The 18,937-nt window shown below is 34.4% G+C and overlaps 1 protein-coding gene across 8 annotated transcripts in view; it reads left to right on the forward strand.

Annotated features, from left to right (window-relative positions):
• LOC129747360 (rhophilin-2-A) overlaps positions 1 to 18,937 on the forward strand; it is a 269,329-nt gene that overhangs the window by 203,220 nt on the left and 47,172 nt on the right. For all 8 annotated transcript variants that reach the window (XM_055741526.1, XM_055741537.1, XM_055741542.1 and 5 more), the window contains exon 3: positions 16,518 to 16,762. In XM_055741526.1, the coding sequence (XP_055597501.1) occupies positions 16,518 to 16,762 (245 nt within the window). The remainder of the gene's footprint in view (positions 1 to 16,517; positions 16,763 to 18,937) is intronic.

An 18,937-nucleotide genomic window follows, 5' to 3' on the forward strand; every position in this document is an offset into this window, starting at 1 on the left:
ATTCAGATTTCAGATTCAGATTTCAGATTCAGATTTCAGATTCAGATTTAACATTCCTTCATTTTCTTGAAATTTTTATTTAAATAATTTTTTATTTCTCCCAAAATATTTCCAAAACTTCAGAACAATTTTTTTATAGGACCACTAGCAGGCCCGGTAAACTTCGTCTTACCATGTTCAACTTGGCGTCTATTTTCCATTTTCCATTTTTCCTAGTTTTTGTTTTTACATTTCCCTCCTTTCCCTTTACTCGAATTCTATCAAAATAAAACCTAAGAATTTTAACTCAATTCTACGGGTCTTTTAATATCCACTTTTTGTTACTTGTTCCATAAATAACTGTATGTTGATAATATGTATGTTTCATTTGTTGTATTCCATTTAGTAGATTTATTCCGTTTTGTTCGAGTTCACATTAAGGTTTAAACCGAAATAAAAAGTTTCTCATTTATTGGAATATATTGCGTATGAATCTTTTTAAAATAAAATTTTGAATATCTAGACAATTTTTGGAGTATTTGCCGAATATTTTGCCTAACGCATTTCGCGTTCCTTTTTTTTATTTATTCAAGCAAAAAATGCAAATTAATTCCGTTGAACTTTAACCCAATGAATCAAAGAAACGATTGGTTTTGAAAAGAGGAAAAAATATGTTTAAATATGTTCACCCATTATTTTAAAGATTCTAGTTGAAGCATTACGATGTTCTGATTTTAAAATTTCCTGAACATTGTTGATGGTGATTTGCGATTTCATTTAGGATTATGTAATATTTATAAAACTTTAAAACGTTTAATTGAAAAGCAGATTTTTTAAAATTAATCAGACCGTAAAGAAATAATCTGTTCAGGCTTTGTTGGTTCCATGAGTTCATTTTGTTTTCTGGAAATTATCATATAAACAAAACCTTAATAAAAATCAAGTGTCTTTTTAACTGTAAATCTTTATTTTCAAAAATGATCTAAAAAAAAGAGAGCTGAGTTTATTAAATCATATTGTTTTTTTGGGCCCAACAATTTTTAGATGAAGAAATAATGTATACATTTTTTGTATAAGTTGAAAGTTTGCACTTGCTCTAGTCTACTTTCTTAATTGATAATTCTTCCGGAAAATGCATATCCTCACTTTTTGTTATTAAAAAGTAGATTATTTTATTGATGACTTCAACTTAGGTTTGCAGAAAATCAAGAAGTTCATTCGGCCTTTAAAAACTTCAACCCTATCTAATCTATTTCAAAGGACAGGCTCTTGTTCAGTTATACGTTCAATTGGATTATACGAAATTGAATGTAAAGCTTCCCAATTTCTTTTATTCAAACGTCCGCAAAGTGGTTAGCAAAAATATCACAATTAATCCGCAAAGTGTCATAACATTATTTCATATGCATCATTACTAAATTCATATTTTTTGGACAACAATTTACTACTTAAATTAATACGAATTAAAAATGGTTTTAATATTTAAAATCGTTTAGGTATATGGTTTTGATTCGATCGATAAAATATCTATCCGTGTCACACCTAGGCGTCATTTATTACCATGTGCTGTGTACAAATATGCATGGGAAAAACCCGTAAAAACCCATCTAGGTTGCATATCGCCCCCACGTGCATAAGAAATTTAGGTACTTGGTTGAGAAAAAGGCGCCTAACTTTTAAATGTTTCCAGCGATCAATGAACAGTATGCTTTGGTTACTATTATCTTGCAATGACGTTTGCTCGCGACGCCTCGCCTATGGAGACGAACAACAAACCCCTCGAAGAAAAGAAAATCTCTAAAATTAGATGCCTGACTTTTCAGATTTCAGATTTTGGCAAAACAAAATTTATATGTTTTTTTCGATCGGCAAAATGTCAGTCTGAGTCACGTCTAGGCATCATTCATAACCATGTGCTTTACAAATGAGCTAGGAATCAAGAAGAAAAAAAATCACATCGAGGCTTCATATCGCCACCCCTTGCATTGAAATATGCTTGGTTGAGAAATACGCGCCAAAATATTCCCACTGATCAGTATGCTATGCCATGGTTACTACCATCTCTCGACGTTTGCTCGCGACGCCTCGACCATGGAGACGAAAAACAAACCGCCCGGCCGGCGCCCAAAGGAAAAAAAAATCTCGAAAAAATGGAAGCCATGACTTCAATTTGATTGAAAAAACTACAAATTTAATTAATACGAAATTGATGCGACTTTTGGTTATTTTTATTCGATATAAACCGATTCGCATGGCTACAGAATATTCTAAAAATAATTTCATTTGAATCGTTTGCGCCATTTCGGAAGAGTAGTACTACAAACACCGTTACAAGAGAATTTTATATAATAGATTTTGAAGACAAAATTTATTCAGAAAAGACCCCAAAATCGAACCAATTATTTCGATGTTGTTATGCTAAAACCGTTAGAAGCTTTTAGAACTGACAGTTCCACAAATTTATGAGCATTGATTGGTTTTCAAAGAGCTAAAAAAATCAACATATTCAACCCACCCATTAGATGACCCAAAATTATGCAAAACCGGGCTATGTTTTGCAATTCGGGCGCGTGACATAATTCTTCGAAATTTGGCTGCAGAGCTTTTCCTTCCCGATGGACTGTTTTATGTGGTTTCGAAATTAGCATAAGCGCTCGATTCTGGATGGCTTTTATGGCCTAATTTCTAACGAACTTAAATTTCCAAATGGCACCTTCGAGTTCGGCTAAGATTGTGGATATCAATAAATTAGGTATCGGTCATTTTTATCTTCATTTAAAAATTATCACTTATATCAACAAATTTTACCCTCGAACAGTTAGCCCACTTTCTCAAAACAAAAAAAAACGATTACATTAATTTAATCGTTTTTCTTTACATCCGCAAAGCTTAAAAATCGAATAAGCAAAACGCAATAACTGAGGCAAAATTAAACAATTTTCATGTTCTCCACTCTTTCCGACCGAAGTAAATTCGGAAAGAAAAAAATCGCCAACTCTACAGCGACAAGCTGCCAAAATAAATTTGCATTGAAGAAGTACAAGTTGATCAAAGTGAAAAAAAATATGAGAAAAATTATGAATCAGATATGGCTTCATTTATTTCGGTCGCCTTGGCGGAAAGTAAGTTTTTTTTACTTTTTATTTTATTTTATTCAATTTTGCTTCCTTCGCTTCCACTTGGATTTTGCACTTTCCAGGGGTGTTTGGCGTTGGCATTGGCTTTGAGACTGGACTCTTGAGAAGACTCTAGCGAGAGTTCGAGAGGAGTGGCGCATGGTTTGGCATGGTAATTACACACAACTTCCCAAATAAATGTACCGAAGCACCCATAAAACCCCCATCTCACATTTTCGCAAACGTCTCTGGATGGACCAAAGGCAGTTAGTTGTGCTTTCCTTTTCCCGAGTTTATGCCATTTTGAACAATTCAAAATGAGTTCAACACTCATCTATGATTTTTTGCAGAATTTTTAAGTAACGTTAACATGAGTAAATGTGAACTTTTAGGTTTGTATGGGAAAATTGATTATTTTGTACTGAAAAATCAACACCATTTTGGTTTCTTCTGTGGAACTGAGCCTGCTTATGGTTTTTGAGTCAATTTATAAAATCTTCAAAGGAAATTTTTCGCTGATCAACTTTGTCGACAACCGTAACTTCGTATCTTATTAAACTAATGAATGAGGGGCATGTCTTTTGTCATCGAAAAATAATATATTCAATTGACATCACTCCTGGATGCCTAGCGAGGTATTGCATGACTACTTTTGATGTAATACTTCGCGAGGCACCAGCAGTGATGTCAATTGAATTTATTGTTCATCAAATCCAGAAGACATACCCCTGTTAAACATCTAATAACTTTGTCTAATAAGATATGAAGTTACGGACAAAGTTGATCAGCGGAAAATTTACATTAAGAAATTTATAAATTGGCACAAAAACCATAAGAAACTCGTTTTACAGCAGAAAAAAAACGATGTTGATATTTCAGTACAAAATATTCAATTTTCTCAAACAAACCTTAAACTTTAAATTTACTCAGGTAAATGTTACTTAAAATTCTGCAAAAAATCATGGATGAGTTTCGAACCAAAACGAAACTTTTGAGACTCCAGGGCTTGAGAAATTCAAAAATGACCCCAAATCGACTTAGTCTAATGTCTTAGTTCAACAATTCTACAGGGCGACACTAAAGGAGAAAAGTAGCAGAGATTTTTCGATGACAATTCGAAACAAAGACCACAACTTTTTCTACAGTTTTGAAAAATTTAACTCCGACTTAAGAGAATAGGATTTCAACCCAGATTGCAAAGCACTAGTCAAAAGTGTTTCCTGATCATATCCTTTTTACCCAATCCACACCAAAAATTGTTTTGCTAGGATGCAGAGGTGACCTCGGTCCTAAAGCATAAAATATTATTCTTTCAATCCTTTTTCTCTATTTTCCTTCTATCCATTGACTACTAGGACGTGACCGGCGCCGTTATTGATGTGTAAAGAGAGAGCATCAGTTTTGTTCATTGTGAATGTGCTGTCAATCCCAGATACCATTCATTTGACCTCTGGACAAAATTGATGGCCTCGGTCAATCACCGAGTAGCAACCATTGGCGATGTGGAATTCGTTTCACTGAGCCACGCCTGCGATCATTGAATTTGAAATGCGTTTTTAAATACCGATAAAAATACAACTGAAGGTTGACGAAGCTTATGAGGAACTATCGATTTAGAATATTTTAACGTTGCATTTCAAGTTCAATGATTTAAGGTGGATGTGAGTAGTCAATCAAGCTAAGCTAAGCTAAGCTAAGTTTTGAAAAATTTAACTCCGAGTCCAACTTCACTTTCAAGTCTCTCGCAGAATTTTACCGAGCAGTACTGCAGCCATTTTCGAAGCGGTATCCATGAGTGATATAGCTTTTTTTCCGAGAAAATGTTATCACGTTGCATTTCGAGAAACTGATTTTTAGTCTGAATGTACAGAAACACTCTGTAAACCTGTGTAAGGCATTTTGCAGAGTAACACAATCCTTGAGTGAGTGACGAATAGGCAGAAACATTTTTGAATCGTCGGCTCAAACCAGCACGAACACAGCAAACAGCACTTCAGGAAATTCGTTCATAACAGTGGTGAAGAGAAGGGGTCCCAAGTGGCTCCCTTGTGGTACACCACTGTTGACCGAGAAAGTACTGACGTGTCCAGTTCGGTCTCCATCACGGTGTGATTAGAGAGGATGTCTATCTCTATAATACAACAGTGACACACCAAACGTGTGAAAATACACAACACAAGCCTTGATGACCAACTGGCAGCAGTTGTTTAAAGGCTCTGAAAGTGATAGATGGGCCGCAGCGTGAACTTCCGGTCGGGTTCTGTGACAGGCGTGTGTCCAGCACGAGCGTCATTTATTCAGCATCCGATGGGCAGAATACCGGATCTTGAAGCGAGGTCAGGCTTATAATCGTTGAGAGGAGGCGTAATAAATGAGTACATGTGTAGAGACGATTTTTATAAGGATTGTCGTGGACTATACTAGCATGGGTAGCATGAGTATAACCTCCCACCTGCAGAGGTAGGTTTCATCGACAGTTTTGGTGGGATCTAAGTAAGAGATCCCGGGTGGGCTTAGGATGTAGAAGATCTTTGAGTCGACCCATTGTTCCCTTAGACCCAGAGTAGCAAACTGAGAGGGAACGCGGTCACTGATTTAAGGCCATCTATCCAATCTAGCCGTAAATTCACTTCAACCACCTTTTTTCGTGACGTCATTGCTTTTGGTTTAGAACAATGGCCCCCGAACCAGGCTTTTGACGTTATTGTCCGCCCTTGTACTTCCTACCATTGCACTCACACTCACAGGATCTTCTTTTTGTTAGTTGATTACCCAGGTGGTAAATCCCGGTATACGGATCGTATTCCAAGGCACGGCGAGCCACCGCGTCCCCCCAGTTTGCTACTCTGGGTCCATGGGTACAATGGGAAGACTCACGATATACCTACCGCTCCAAAGCAATACTCATTGACGACACCACTTTCAGCAAAACCTCTCATCCTTTCGACTCGACGTCTGAACTCTCCTCTGACGACTTGAGAACTGACATCTCCTCGCAATGATTCGAGATTCCCACATAAAACTCTCTCTTCGCGACTCAAGGCTTGATCGCTCCTGTAACAACTCGAGATCCGACCCCTCCTCGCATCGACTCGAGGTTGACCTCTCTTCTGCACGATTCAAGGCCCGATCTCTCCCTTAGCGACTCGAGACCTGACCTCACCTCGTAATGACTCAAGGTGACCACTTATACCCCTCCTCTTGTTGATTAAAGGCCTGATCTCTCCTCTTACGACTCGAGACCCGACCTCATATCGTAAAGACACGGGGTTGACCACACAAACCTCTCCTTCTGAAGATTCGAGGCCTGACCTCCCCTCTAACGACTCGAAGCCCGACCTCTTATATCCAGGATTAGAGGTTTGGCACCTTTATACCCGTCGTGTGCCGATTGAGAGCAGCTTATCCTAGACTCGCGCCTGGCACAGTTCACGCGCGGGACTTAACGCAACTACTCGGATGATTCCCGACGAAAACGCCATCCTACTCCGACTCGAACGGCTCACCCGGCGTCGAGAGCCACTCTATTTACCCGTGGGTATTCCCCGATCGTGGAATAACTCTTTCCCAACGATTTTCACTGTGAAGAAGGTCAAGTCACTACTCGGATACTTCCCGAAGGTGGAGCATCCCACGCATCCATTCGCTACAGAGGTTATCTTTGTAGCTTCAAACCGTAGGGTCGGACGCTCACTATTCGACAATCCCCCGTCGATGGGGTCAGTCTACTCCGACCGTTGTCCGGTTTTCTTTTATCCGTTCGGCGGGAAACCACAGGTTTTTGGCCTGCGGCTTTTTCTGCCCGTCGGTCATGTGCCAGAGCAGCTTGTCCTGGACTCGCGCCTGTCACGGCACACATTCGGGACTTTGCACGCTAAGACTCGGATGTTTCCCGACAGTGACGAAATCCTACACCGACTCGAGAGGCCGGGGTATCCCCCGACAATGGTTAACCCTTTTCCTGCGAAGTCCGCTACGAGGAAGGTGTAGTCTTATCCCTGCAATTTTTCCCTTAGGAAGCGGCACTACTCGGATACTCCCCGGCGCACACAGGGGAAAACGATGTAAACAGGTGATCAAAATTGTTCACGCTAAAACGGAGCGTTTTAGACCGATAGTATCTTCGGGACATTTTACCTACATTTAAAGCACCTTAAAATGAGCTTTTGATAAAAACGATTAAATCACCTAGCAGTTAGATAGAAAAATTATTTTTTGTATTTTTCATTTTAGAGCACTTATGTCTTTAGCAAGTTTTTAGATTGTAAAAAATGTAGCAATTTTGTTGAAGACGTCAACATCGTAAAAGCTAACCCAAAAAAGTTAGAAGGGTTCAAAATAAAAAAATAGATTTTTGTCAAAATTTTCAGTATTTTAACGATATCTTTTCAGGCCGAGCTTATTCAAGCAAGATGTGTTTGAAAGAGTTTTGAGTCACTTAACATTGAACAGTTTTGTTGAACACCCTTAATAAAAATATTCAGACTGAAACGAGTTAGATCGGAAAAACTAATAAAAAATAGCTGTTTTCGAACACCTGTATCTTTCTTGTTCGGTTGAGTTCGGTTCATTTTTTGGTCGCTTTTGAATCAGGCAGGTTTCAACATTGTAAAAACATGGAGTTTATAATGTTAAATTGTTTATTTTTTAGCTTTATATATGATTAGAGTTAGCTATTTTCAAGGAATCTAGAGAATTTTTTTTTGCATTTAAAATTAGCTAACTGAAAAACAAACTCGTCAAGTATATTGTATTCTAAGCGAAAAGGTAGATGGTAAGGTTCGTCAATGGAGGCTTAAAAACGTCATACGCGAGCAAGAGAATGATTTGGCTAAACTTTCACCAAAATAAAAACGGTTGCTAATTGTCAGTTTATATAAACTTGGAATTTGTCTTCTAGATTCCTTGAAAATAGCTAACTTTTATCATTTATAAAGCTACAAAATAAACGATTTAACATTATAAACTCCATGTTTTTATAACGTTGAAACACGCCTAATCCAAATGCAATCAAAAAATTAACCGAACTCGACCGAACTAGAAAGATACAGGTGTTCGAAAACAGCTATTTTTTCTTAGTTTTTCCGATCTAACTCGTTTCAGTCTGAATATTTTTATTAAGTGTGTTCCACAAAACTGTTTGATTTTCAGTGACTCAAAACTCTTTCAAACACATCTTGCTTGAATAAGCTCGGCCTGAAAAGATATCGTTAAAATACTGAAAATTTTGATAAAAAAATATTTTTTTATTTTGAACCCTTCTAACTTTTTTGGGTTAGCTTTTGCGATGTTGACGTCTTCAACAAAATTGCTACATTTTTTACAATCTAAAAACTTGCCAAAGACATAAGTGCTCTAAAATGAAAAATAAAAAAAATAATTTTTCTATCTCACTGCTAGGTGATTTAATCGTTTTTATCAAAAGCTCATTTTAAAGTGCTTTAAATGTAGGTAAAATGTCCCGAAGATACTATCGGTCTAATACGCTCCGTTTTGGCGTGAACAATTTTGATCACCTTTTTACATCGTTTTCCCCTATGTGCGGCGGTGGGATATCTTACACACGTTCGCGGCACACCTATGACCTCCGCTACGCAGGAGATAATGCCTTATCTTTGTAGCATCGATCAGGGGACCGGACGCACACTACTCAGATGCTCCTCGTCGATGGAGTCATCCTACACCGTTCGCGGACTGCCGTTGAATTCAGCTCCTCTTCAGACCCTCATAGGATCTGTGGAGCCCGCCAAATGGCTGATCTTGCGTTCGTTCGTCCAACATTAGTGGTTGGATTTGCTTCTCAACTCTGATGCTTTTTGAATTGGGGAGCAGCGACACATGTCCCTCCTTCACAAATTTACAAATTACTTCGCTAATTCTCAATGATCTCACTTCTCACACTTCTGGTTACAGTGGAGAGCATCACCGGAGTAGCGATTACTCAGTGTATATCTCTGCGGACAAGTTAAATCCAATTACCATAATCGTCATCTACAGTGAAGACTTTAGAGGTCTCAGCAGGTGTTTGGCAAGGGTCGCCAATACCTCGTGTCTCTAGATCGGACCGCAAGTCGTGAGAGAAGAGTTCAGGCCCCGAATTGCCAGGTGAAGAGGTTGTTGTACTAAACCCCGAGTCACTACGAGGTAAGGTAAAATCTCAAGTCGTTGGAGAAGAGATCAAGAGGATCGTCAAGAAGAGTTGTATTCGTTCTAGCCTTGAGTCGTTTCGAAGGGACGTTAAATCTCGAGTCGCCAGAGAAAAAATCAGGCCGTTAACCTCAAGTTGTTTAGAAGAAGAGGTCAGGCCTCGTATTGCCAAGAGGATAGGCCAAATAACAATTAAAGTTTGATGGAACCCTATAAGACCAAATTTTAGTTTAGTCAGAGTTCGAGGTTTGTCTGTAAACTAAGAATGATCACGAGGAGATGTCGGTTCTCGAGTCGGTAGACGAGAGTTCAGGCTTCGAGACCACTCCGTAGAAGCAGTGTAACCTGACTCAGCATTCTGCGAGACTTATGAAGGTTATCAGTGGATTTCGAAACCTCTTTTAGAGGTGGCCTGGCCTCCGAACTATCTCGATTTTATTTGAAGAGTACAAATTCCATCAGCAACGTGGTACAACGCTGACTCTAAAAGGCAGAAACACAATACAGCGTCGGTCGTCGCGTCACGTCAGCGGTCAACGCTGTCGATAAGTACTAAAACGCGGACGCGACGCACCCGACGATTTTTGCATCACAATTCAGCGTCAAGAGACAAGATGTCTCTTGACGCTGAATTGTGATGCAAAAATCGTCGGGTGCGTCGCGTCCGCGTTTTAGTACTTATCGACAGCGTTGACCGCTGACGTGACGCGACGACCGACGCTGTATTGTGTTTCTGCCTTAAACAATAAGACGCAGTTCCTAACTCATCACGGATGCTGACACTTCGCACTTGTAGAGCACTAGATTTGCCTGGATCATGATTGTCCGTCGTAATAATATGAGTTTGCTACGACCATATGCCATCTCAGGTGCACGTCCAGGCTTATTGGCATAACGAGAAGAGGTCGAACCTTTAGACGTTAGAGGAGAGGTCAGGCTCTGGGTCGTTGAAAGGCTAAGTTGTAAATACGTACCTGCTGAGAAAGGATTTGACTATGAAGAACTTACGTATAGGTCATAGAGTTGGAGCCGAGTGGAGGTTGTTGGACCCGTGGGAATAAAAGATCGTTTTGCGGGGTGATCATGAAAGATAGCTGGAGATAGTCGTGAAATGTCGTCCACACAAGGACCATTGGAAGGTCTGTGGACTTTAAGTCAGAGTCCTTAGGTGCTAGTCGAATCGGAACCAGGTGGAGGTTTTCGAATTGGAAACTAAACATAAAGGCGTCCAGTCGCTGGAGTAGCGTCCTGATAAGGTTATCATAGAGCAAGCTGGAAGTTATTGGCCCTTCTTCTGGCCACGCGTGAGGTGACGTTAGTCGAATCACCCGAGTCACTCAATTCCAGGGGTCGCTTTAGGTGAAGAATGTCACTTCGGATGAATCTGGGAATGAAACTCTGTCATTTCACTGACATCGACTATCGGAATAAAGTAACTAGAGTCCCGTGATTGTAACGTGATTCGACTATCGTCAACTCACGCGCGGCGCAGAATAAAGGCCATTATGTCATTTTTGTCGCTTTAGCAATTCTAGTCTCTTTTTAATTTCTAGTTTTCATTTTCGTAATTTTGCTATTTTGCATTTTTTTTTTGTAATTTTTATAACTTTTGTAATTCTGGTAATTTTTGGTAATTTTTGTGATTTTTTGTAGTTTTTAAAGCTTTTGTAATTTTTGCCATTTTTCCAATTTTTGTCATTCTTGTAGTTTTTGTAATTTTAATATTTTATGTAAATTGAATAACTTTTTGGTATTTTTGTAATTTTTTGTATTTTTTAAAATTTTGTAATTTATGTAATTTTTGTAATTTTTGTAATTTTGGTAATTTTTGTAATTTTTGTAATTTTTGTAATTTATGTAATTTTTGTCATTTTCATAATTTGTTTGTCATTTTTGTTCATTTTGTAGTTTTTGTCATTTTTGTAATTTTTGTTATTTTTATCATTGCTGTCATTTAGTCTGTTATGTAATTTTTTTTTGTTTTGTTATTTTTATGATTTTTGTAATTTTTGTGATTTTTGATTTTTTTTTAGACTTTTGTCTGTTGTGTCAGTTTTGTATTTTTTCCATATTTTGCCATTTTGAATCATTTTAGACACTTATGTCATTTTTACCATTGCTGTCATAATTGTCATTTTTGTGATTTTTGTGGTTTTTGTCTGTAATATCAGTTTCATCAGTTTTAAAACAAACAATTTTGTATTTTTTTTTAGTTTTTGTCATGTTTGTCATTTCTATCAACTTTATCAATGATCGTCAGTTGTTTATCTTGGAAACATTTGTATTTAATTTTACATTTCGTCTTCTCGTCTTGTCTGATGTTCACAATGGGTTAAAAAGATGCTGCTTCTTTCCGATCCCGTCAGCAGCTGACCACAAATGCCGGTGAAAGATTTTTATTGCTTTGAAATTAACCTACTACAACACACCGAACCGGATTGAGCTAAGCAGATTTTTATTCTTTTTTTTTCTCAAAACATCAACAAAAGCTGTTGCAACAAACAACAAAAAATATTTACAACGCCCGAAAGAGAGAGTGCGAACAACACGAGTAGCGAAAAGTGTGCTAATGGTCGTCGTCGTCGTCGTCGTCTTATTCGTCGTCTTCATCGGGTTCGTTGCTTGTTGTTGTTGTTCAAATCTTTCGATCGGGAGAAAGCATTTTGTTTAACAACAATCTTCCCCCCTGACGCACGGCTAAGTCTTTCAATGTTTCAAAAAGGAAAAACGAGGAAAGGGGGGGGGGGGGGTTGTGAAGGCCGTGAAATTGATTCATAAAGCTCATGTGTCTTATTTTTATCTTCTTAAGTCTGCGGCCATTACTTAGGCCAGTGATGATGATGTTTGGCAATTTTTCAACACGATGAGGAAAATTGTTGATGGTACATGAATGAATTTGGAGTTCAATTACGGAACTCCAGATCATCATTTCAGATAACAATTTCTCTGAAGAATAACCAGAATTCCAAAGACAATGACAAACATGACAATGATGGCAAAAATGACGAAAATAACCAAAATGACAAAAAAAATGAAAAAATTATGAAAATAATAAAAACGACAACAATGACCAAAAATGACAAAAATGAAAAAAAATAACTTAACAAAAACCATGAGAAAAATCACAGAAAAAGACAAAAATGACAAAAAGGACAAAAATGACAAAAATGACAAAAATGACAAAAATGACAAAAATGACAAAATTGACAAAAATGACATAAATGACAAAAATGACAAAAATGACTAAAATGACAAAAATGCCAAAAATGACAAAAATGACAAAAATGACAAAAATGATAAAAATGACAAAAATGACAAAAATGACAAAAATGACAAAATTGACAAAAATGACAAAAATGACAAAAATGACAAAAATGACAAAAATAACAAAAATGACAAAAATTACAAAAATGACAAAAATGACAAAAATAACAAAAATGACAAAAATGACAAAAATGACAAAAATGACAAAAATGACAAAAATGATAAAAATTATAAAAATGACAAACATGACAAAAATGACAAAAATGACAGAAAAAACAGAAAAGACAAAAATGACAAAAATGACAAAAATGACAAAAATGACAAAAATGACAAAAATGACAAAAATGACAAAAATGACAAAAATGACAAAAATGACAAAAATGACAAAAATGACAAAAATGACAAAAATGACAAAAATGACAAAAATGACAAAAATGACAAAAATGACAAAAATGACAAAAATGACAAAAATGACAAAAATGACAAAAATGACAAAAATGACAAATGACAAAAATGACAAAAATGACAAAAATGACAAAAATGACAAAAATGACAAAAATGACAAAAATGGCAAAAATGACAAAAATGACAAAAATGACAAAAATGACAAAAATGACAAAAATGACAAAAATGACAAAAATGACAAAAATGACAAAAATGACAAAAATGACAAAAATGACAAAAATGACAAAAATGACAAAAATGACAAAAATGACAAAAATGACAAAAATGACAAAAATGACAAAAATGACAAAAATGACAAAAATGACAAAAATGACAAAAATGACAAAAATGACAAAAATGACAAAAATGACAAAAATGACAAAAATGACAAAAATGACAAAAATGACAAAAATGACAAAAATGACAAAAATGACAAAAATGACAAAAATGACAAAAATGACAAAAATGACAAAAATGACAAAAATGACAAAAATGACAAAAATGACAAAAATGACAAAAATGACAAAAATGACAAAAATGACAAAAATGACAAAAATGACAAAAATGACAAAAATGACAAAAATGACAAAAATGACAAAAATGACAAAAATGACAAAAATGACAAAAATGACAAAAATGACAAAAATGACAAAAATGACAAAAATGACAAAAATGACAAAAATGACAAAAATGACAAAAATGACAGAAATGACAAAAATGACAAAAATGACAAAATGACAAAATGACAAAAATGACAAAAATGACAAAAATGACAAAAATGACAAAAATGACAAAAATGACAAAAATGACAAAATTGACAAAAATGATAAAAATGACAAAAATGACAAAAATACAAAATTGACAAAAATGACAAAAATGACAAAAATGACAAAAATGACAAAAATGACAAAAATGACAAAATTGACAAAAATGACAAAAATAACAAAAATGACAAAAATGACAAAAATGACAAAAATGACAAAAATGACAAAAATGACAAAAATGACAAAAATGACAAAAATGACAAAAATGACAAAAATGACAAAAATGACAAAAATGACAAAAATGACAAAAATGACGAAAATGAAAAAAAGGACAAAAATGACAAAAATTACAAAAGATACAAAGAATACAAAAATGACAAAAAATACAAAAAAACCAAAAATACAAAAAAAACCAAAAATACAAAAAATAACTAAAATGACAAAATTGACAAAAATGACAAAAATTACAAAAATGACAAAAATGACAAAAATAACAAAAATGACAAAAATGACAATAATGACTAAAATTTCAAAAATGACAAAAATGACAAAATTGACAAAAAAGACAATGTTAACAAAATTTTCAAAAAAATTTAAAAAATTAAAAAATTCAAAAAAAAATTACAAAGATGAGAAAAAATGACAAATTGTACACTTCATCCTAAAATTCATTTTCGGAACTTTTTTCTGTAACTCATCTTATAAATTGATTTTCTAAATTCAGCTTATGAATTTATCTTATAACATGTCCAGTTTTCATCTTCAGAATTCATTCTCAAAGAGAAAGTTTTTTTTATTAGGATTAAGAATTCAGATTTTGCTCAGGGTAAAATTTTTATTCAGATTCCGAATGCAGAGGTCAAATTTGAATTTGTAACTTTCAGTCGACATTCAAATTTAAAAATTTCTCTGAACTTTTTTCAGAGATCAACAACCTGTTTACCTCTGTCGGAAACCCCGAAAGAAAATTGAGTCTTCCCCATAGAAAGGTTAAGTGTAGGTACTTGAGCGGATGGATGGAATTCCGGACCGCAAAGTGGTCTTCAGTGATGATGGGTTTTGAAAATGCTACTCTAAAACTTTCAAATGTGCAGTGCAACTGTTGCTTTTTATCTGCTTCTCTTCAAAACGAACCGAAAAAGTGTAAGTGAAATTTCGCGCCAGCTTTTATCTCTTTTTTCCTAGTGGGTCATTTAAAAACATAACTCTCAAAAGTAGGTAACAGGCAGGCATTGTAAAGTTTCCTCTCGACGGTGACGACGGCGACGATGACCGAGGTTGTAAAATCAAACGAATGCCGACCGATCAATGAATCGATTTCGATTTTTATATTATTTTTTTGTGAATAAAATTTTGGGGAAAAAAACAAAACCAGGATCGGCTTTTGACTTTCGTTATTTATGGTCGCAGTTTGAGCCCGGTGGTTTTTAACACTTTCATCATCGTTCACTAATCCATCATCGATCAATGCACGTATGGTAGTTTTTTTTTTGTTTATTTCTGGTGTGAAATTATTCAAAATCTACTCTAGCGTGCAGGCGTGAATCGAAATAAGTTCACGGCTCCCTGACGAGTGTGACTGAATAGCTGGAGTTACAACTTTTACTTTTACTCTTGGCTGAATGAATTACCACCAATCGAATGAGAAATGGAATGCGAGCAGCGTTCGAAAAACAATTACACAATCCGCCACGAGCTCACCGAATTTAAAGTAACCCTTAAGGAGTCGTCAGTTTAGGCAATTTGTATTCCAAGTTCATTTGAGTGCATTCGAGTGCAATTGAATAAATTTACATCAGAAAAAATCTGCTCGAAATAACTTAAATTGCTGTTACTAATCAGGTATCAAACCCAAAAGGTCTTTCGAAAAGAAAAGAAACAACAATCGGTCTAAGACATCATCTGTCAAGGAGAGCCACCGGCTGCCAATCAAGCGAATAAGCTGAAAAAATTGAAAACGGGTTCTTGATTTTTTTTTTCCTTCCTTTTTTTGCCAATGAAATAGAAATGACAACATTCGAGCACATGTTTTTGCAAAAAGGTGGTATGTGGTGGACGACATAAACCAGTTCCTCAAAACGAGAGGAAACATGGATAGAAACCCATGGGGTGAGGTTAGGTTTAAGCTTGATAGGAGCAAAATCCCGATACACTATCTTGCGTGGTTTTCTTCTGATTTACAACGCTTTTCAGTGAACACGTGCTAGAATCCTTGATAAATAATCGGAATCTTTTCCAATGGGTTTAGATTGTCACGGAAATGCGTTGTGGTTTTACATGTAACACTTCGTCAGAAGATTGAAAAATAATTGGTGCTTTTCGAAGCAACTTGAAAAAATCTGTCCAAAATCTGTCCGAAAACGGACCAAAATCAGACCAACCCACAATGAATTCAGTGATCACGTGCCGGAATTGATGATAAATAATCAGAATATTTTCCAATGGGTTTTGATTGTCACTGAAATTGATTGAAAAAAAAATCGGTGGTATTCGAAGGAGTGCTCGAAAAAATCGGTCCAAAATCTGTCCGAAAACGGACCGAAATTAGACCAACCCACAAAGAATTTTGTCCGAATTCCCACAGAAAATGAACCAATTTTTATACCTTTTTTCATCTTCATTGTTATCTTATTTGTTATACTTAGGCGCCTGACTGATATTAAATTGCAGGTTTTTTGGGTAAACTCGAACATTTGGTTCGAATTCGGTCCGAAAACGGGCCAAAATGAAACCAACCCTCATAGAATTTTGTCCGTAACCCAACCAAAACTAACCGACTTTCTCTCTTCTTCCCACCTTTCAGGGTTCCGACCCGCGGGCTGCAACCTGCCGGGGCAAGCTTCAGAATCGGCGCTGCAAGCTGAATCAGGAAATCAACAAGGAGCTGAGGCTGAGGGCGGGTGCGGAAAATCTCTTCAAAGCCACAACCAATAAGAAGCTGAAGGATACGGTGGCGCTGGAGCTCAGCTTTGTCAACTCTAACCTGCAGCTGCTCAAGGAGCAACTCTCGGAGCTGAACTCGTCCATGGAGATCTACCAGAGCGAAGGGTGAGTAGTCAATACACTTCATAAACAGTTAAAATTCATAAAAAGTTGAAGTTTTCACAACAATTTCTGTCAGAATCGAAGTGATTTGAAAATTCCAAAATTTTTGAAATTTTTATTTATGAAATTATTTTATCGGCTATATCGGTGAAATTTTATATTCTTTGAGAAAGAATATTTAAGAATTGAAATATTACAGACAGATAGAAGATTAGAATAAGGTGAACGTTGTTGAAAATGAGCTTAAGGGAAATTTTTAATTTGAAAATCTTTCATCATATTTCATCGTTTTTTCCTCACGGGTCTACTACCTTGCAGTGGTAAATACAGATAGAATTGTAGCTACCACCACAATTATTAGTTTGTTAATTATTTTAAACATTTCAAGCGTTTACAAAACTGTTAAAATTCCAAGACTTTTATAAATAAAAAAACCTTAAATTCGTAAAATATGAGAATACATTTAATTATTTGGCATTTTTAAATGTTTTGACTAGGAAAAGAAATACTATACACTAATTTTTTTAAATTCTTATATTTAAAAACCCTTTTGTTATTTTTTTAATTTAAAAATTCTTACAAATCGTAACATTACTAAGAAATTTAAAATTGTATAAATTTAAAAAAATTCAAAAAAATTTACAAATTCTACAATCTTTTTTATTAAAATTTTCAATATTCTTAAAACTTTTAGAAAGCTGAAGACCAATTTGTTATTTTGAAACTCCAGAATTTAAAATGGGAAAAAAATTCTAAAACATAAATTTAAAAAAATCATAAAAAAAATTAAAAAAAATTAAAAATCGAAAAAACATAAAAAAAAAGAAAAAAAATTCAAAAAATGTTAAAAAAAATATTTAAGAAAGAAGAAAAATGTAAAAAAATAATTTGCAAATTCATAAAACTCCTAAAATTTAATGAATTTTGTATTAAAACTTTTTGAATGCATGAAATTTAAAAGTCTCAGAAGTTTTGAAATTTCCTTAAAATTAAATTTAAATGGTAAATTGTTATGCTATGTTTGATGTAATTTTTTTTTCGAAATTCTTCAAAACAATTATAATATCATAAATTATAAATATTATAATATTTCGAACATTCTTAAAATTCTTAGAAGTTTTTAAAGCTATTTATTCTACAGATTGGAAATATTTTTGTGTTGGGTACTTGATATTTTTATCGAGGTCGTGAAACTATTTTTATTTTTTTATTTTTAAATTTTAAAGCAAAAAAAAATTATTTTCCAAATCTTCAATCCATAAAATTTCGTAAACATTTTTAAAAAACTCCTAATGTTTGAAAAAAAATTCTCGAAATAGGCACTTAAAATTTGTGAATTTGTTCGTTTAAATTGATCGATTTTTATTTTCTCAATTTTTAAATTATATGGAATTTACGTTTTCGTCAGTTTAAATCTAAAATTTTTATTTTTAAAAATTGAAAATTTTAAAACCAAAACATATATTATTAACTTTTAATCCATAAAATTCTGTAAAAGTTTTTGGAAACTCCTAATATTTGAATAAAAAACTCAAAACATGTGCTTCATATTTGTAAATTTATTCGTTTGAATTAATCAATTTTTATTCTGTCAATGTTTAAATTATATAGAATTTTACATTTTCGTCAGTGTAAATCAAAAGTACATATGAAGATTTATCAACTTTAAAACATATGCATATAAATTTTTCTCTGTATTTTTTTTATCTCTATTGAGGATTTAAATTCTTGAGATCCTAAAATTTGTCAAATCGTCAGAAAATTCTTAAAATTTTGGGAATTCTAAAAAGTGGAAATTCCTCAAATTTTAAACTTTTAAATATTGAAAAAATATTTTAAATTGTTGAATTCGCAAAATTTTATCAAAATTTTTGAATATCAAAATTTTGTTAAAATCTAAACTGTGTTTTGATTTAAAAATGTCGAATTTTAATATTCCTAAATGTGATGAATTCTTCATACTTTAAAAATTTAGGAATGAAATTCATTTGTTTCCTTTGAATTCTTCAAACTCTCAAAATTGTTTTTCGATTCCTAAATTTCAAAATAGATAAAAATCAATATTTTTCTTTAAATTAAATTTGAACATTTAATAAATTTTCAGTTTTCTTCAAACTTTCAGTTTATCAAAATTTTAAAATTGATCAATTTTGTGAGATTTTTTTTAAATTTTGATGG

Source organism: Uranotaenia lowii, chromosome 1 (genome assembly GCF_029784155.1).
Source record: "Uranotaenia lowii strain MFRU-FL chromosome 1, ASM2978415v1, whole genome shotgun sequence".
Lineage (NCBI taxonomy): Eukaryota > Metazoa > Arthropoda > Insecta > Diptera > Culicidae > Uranotaenia > Uranotaenia lowii.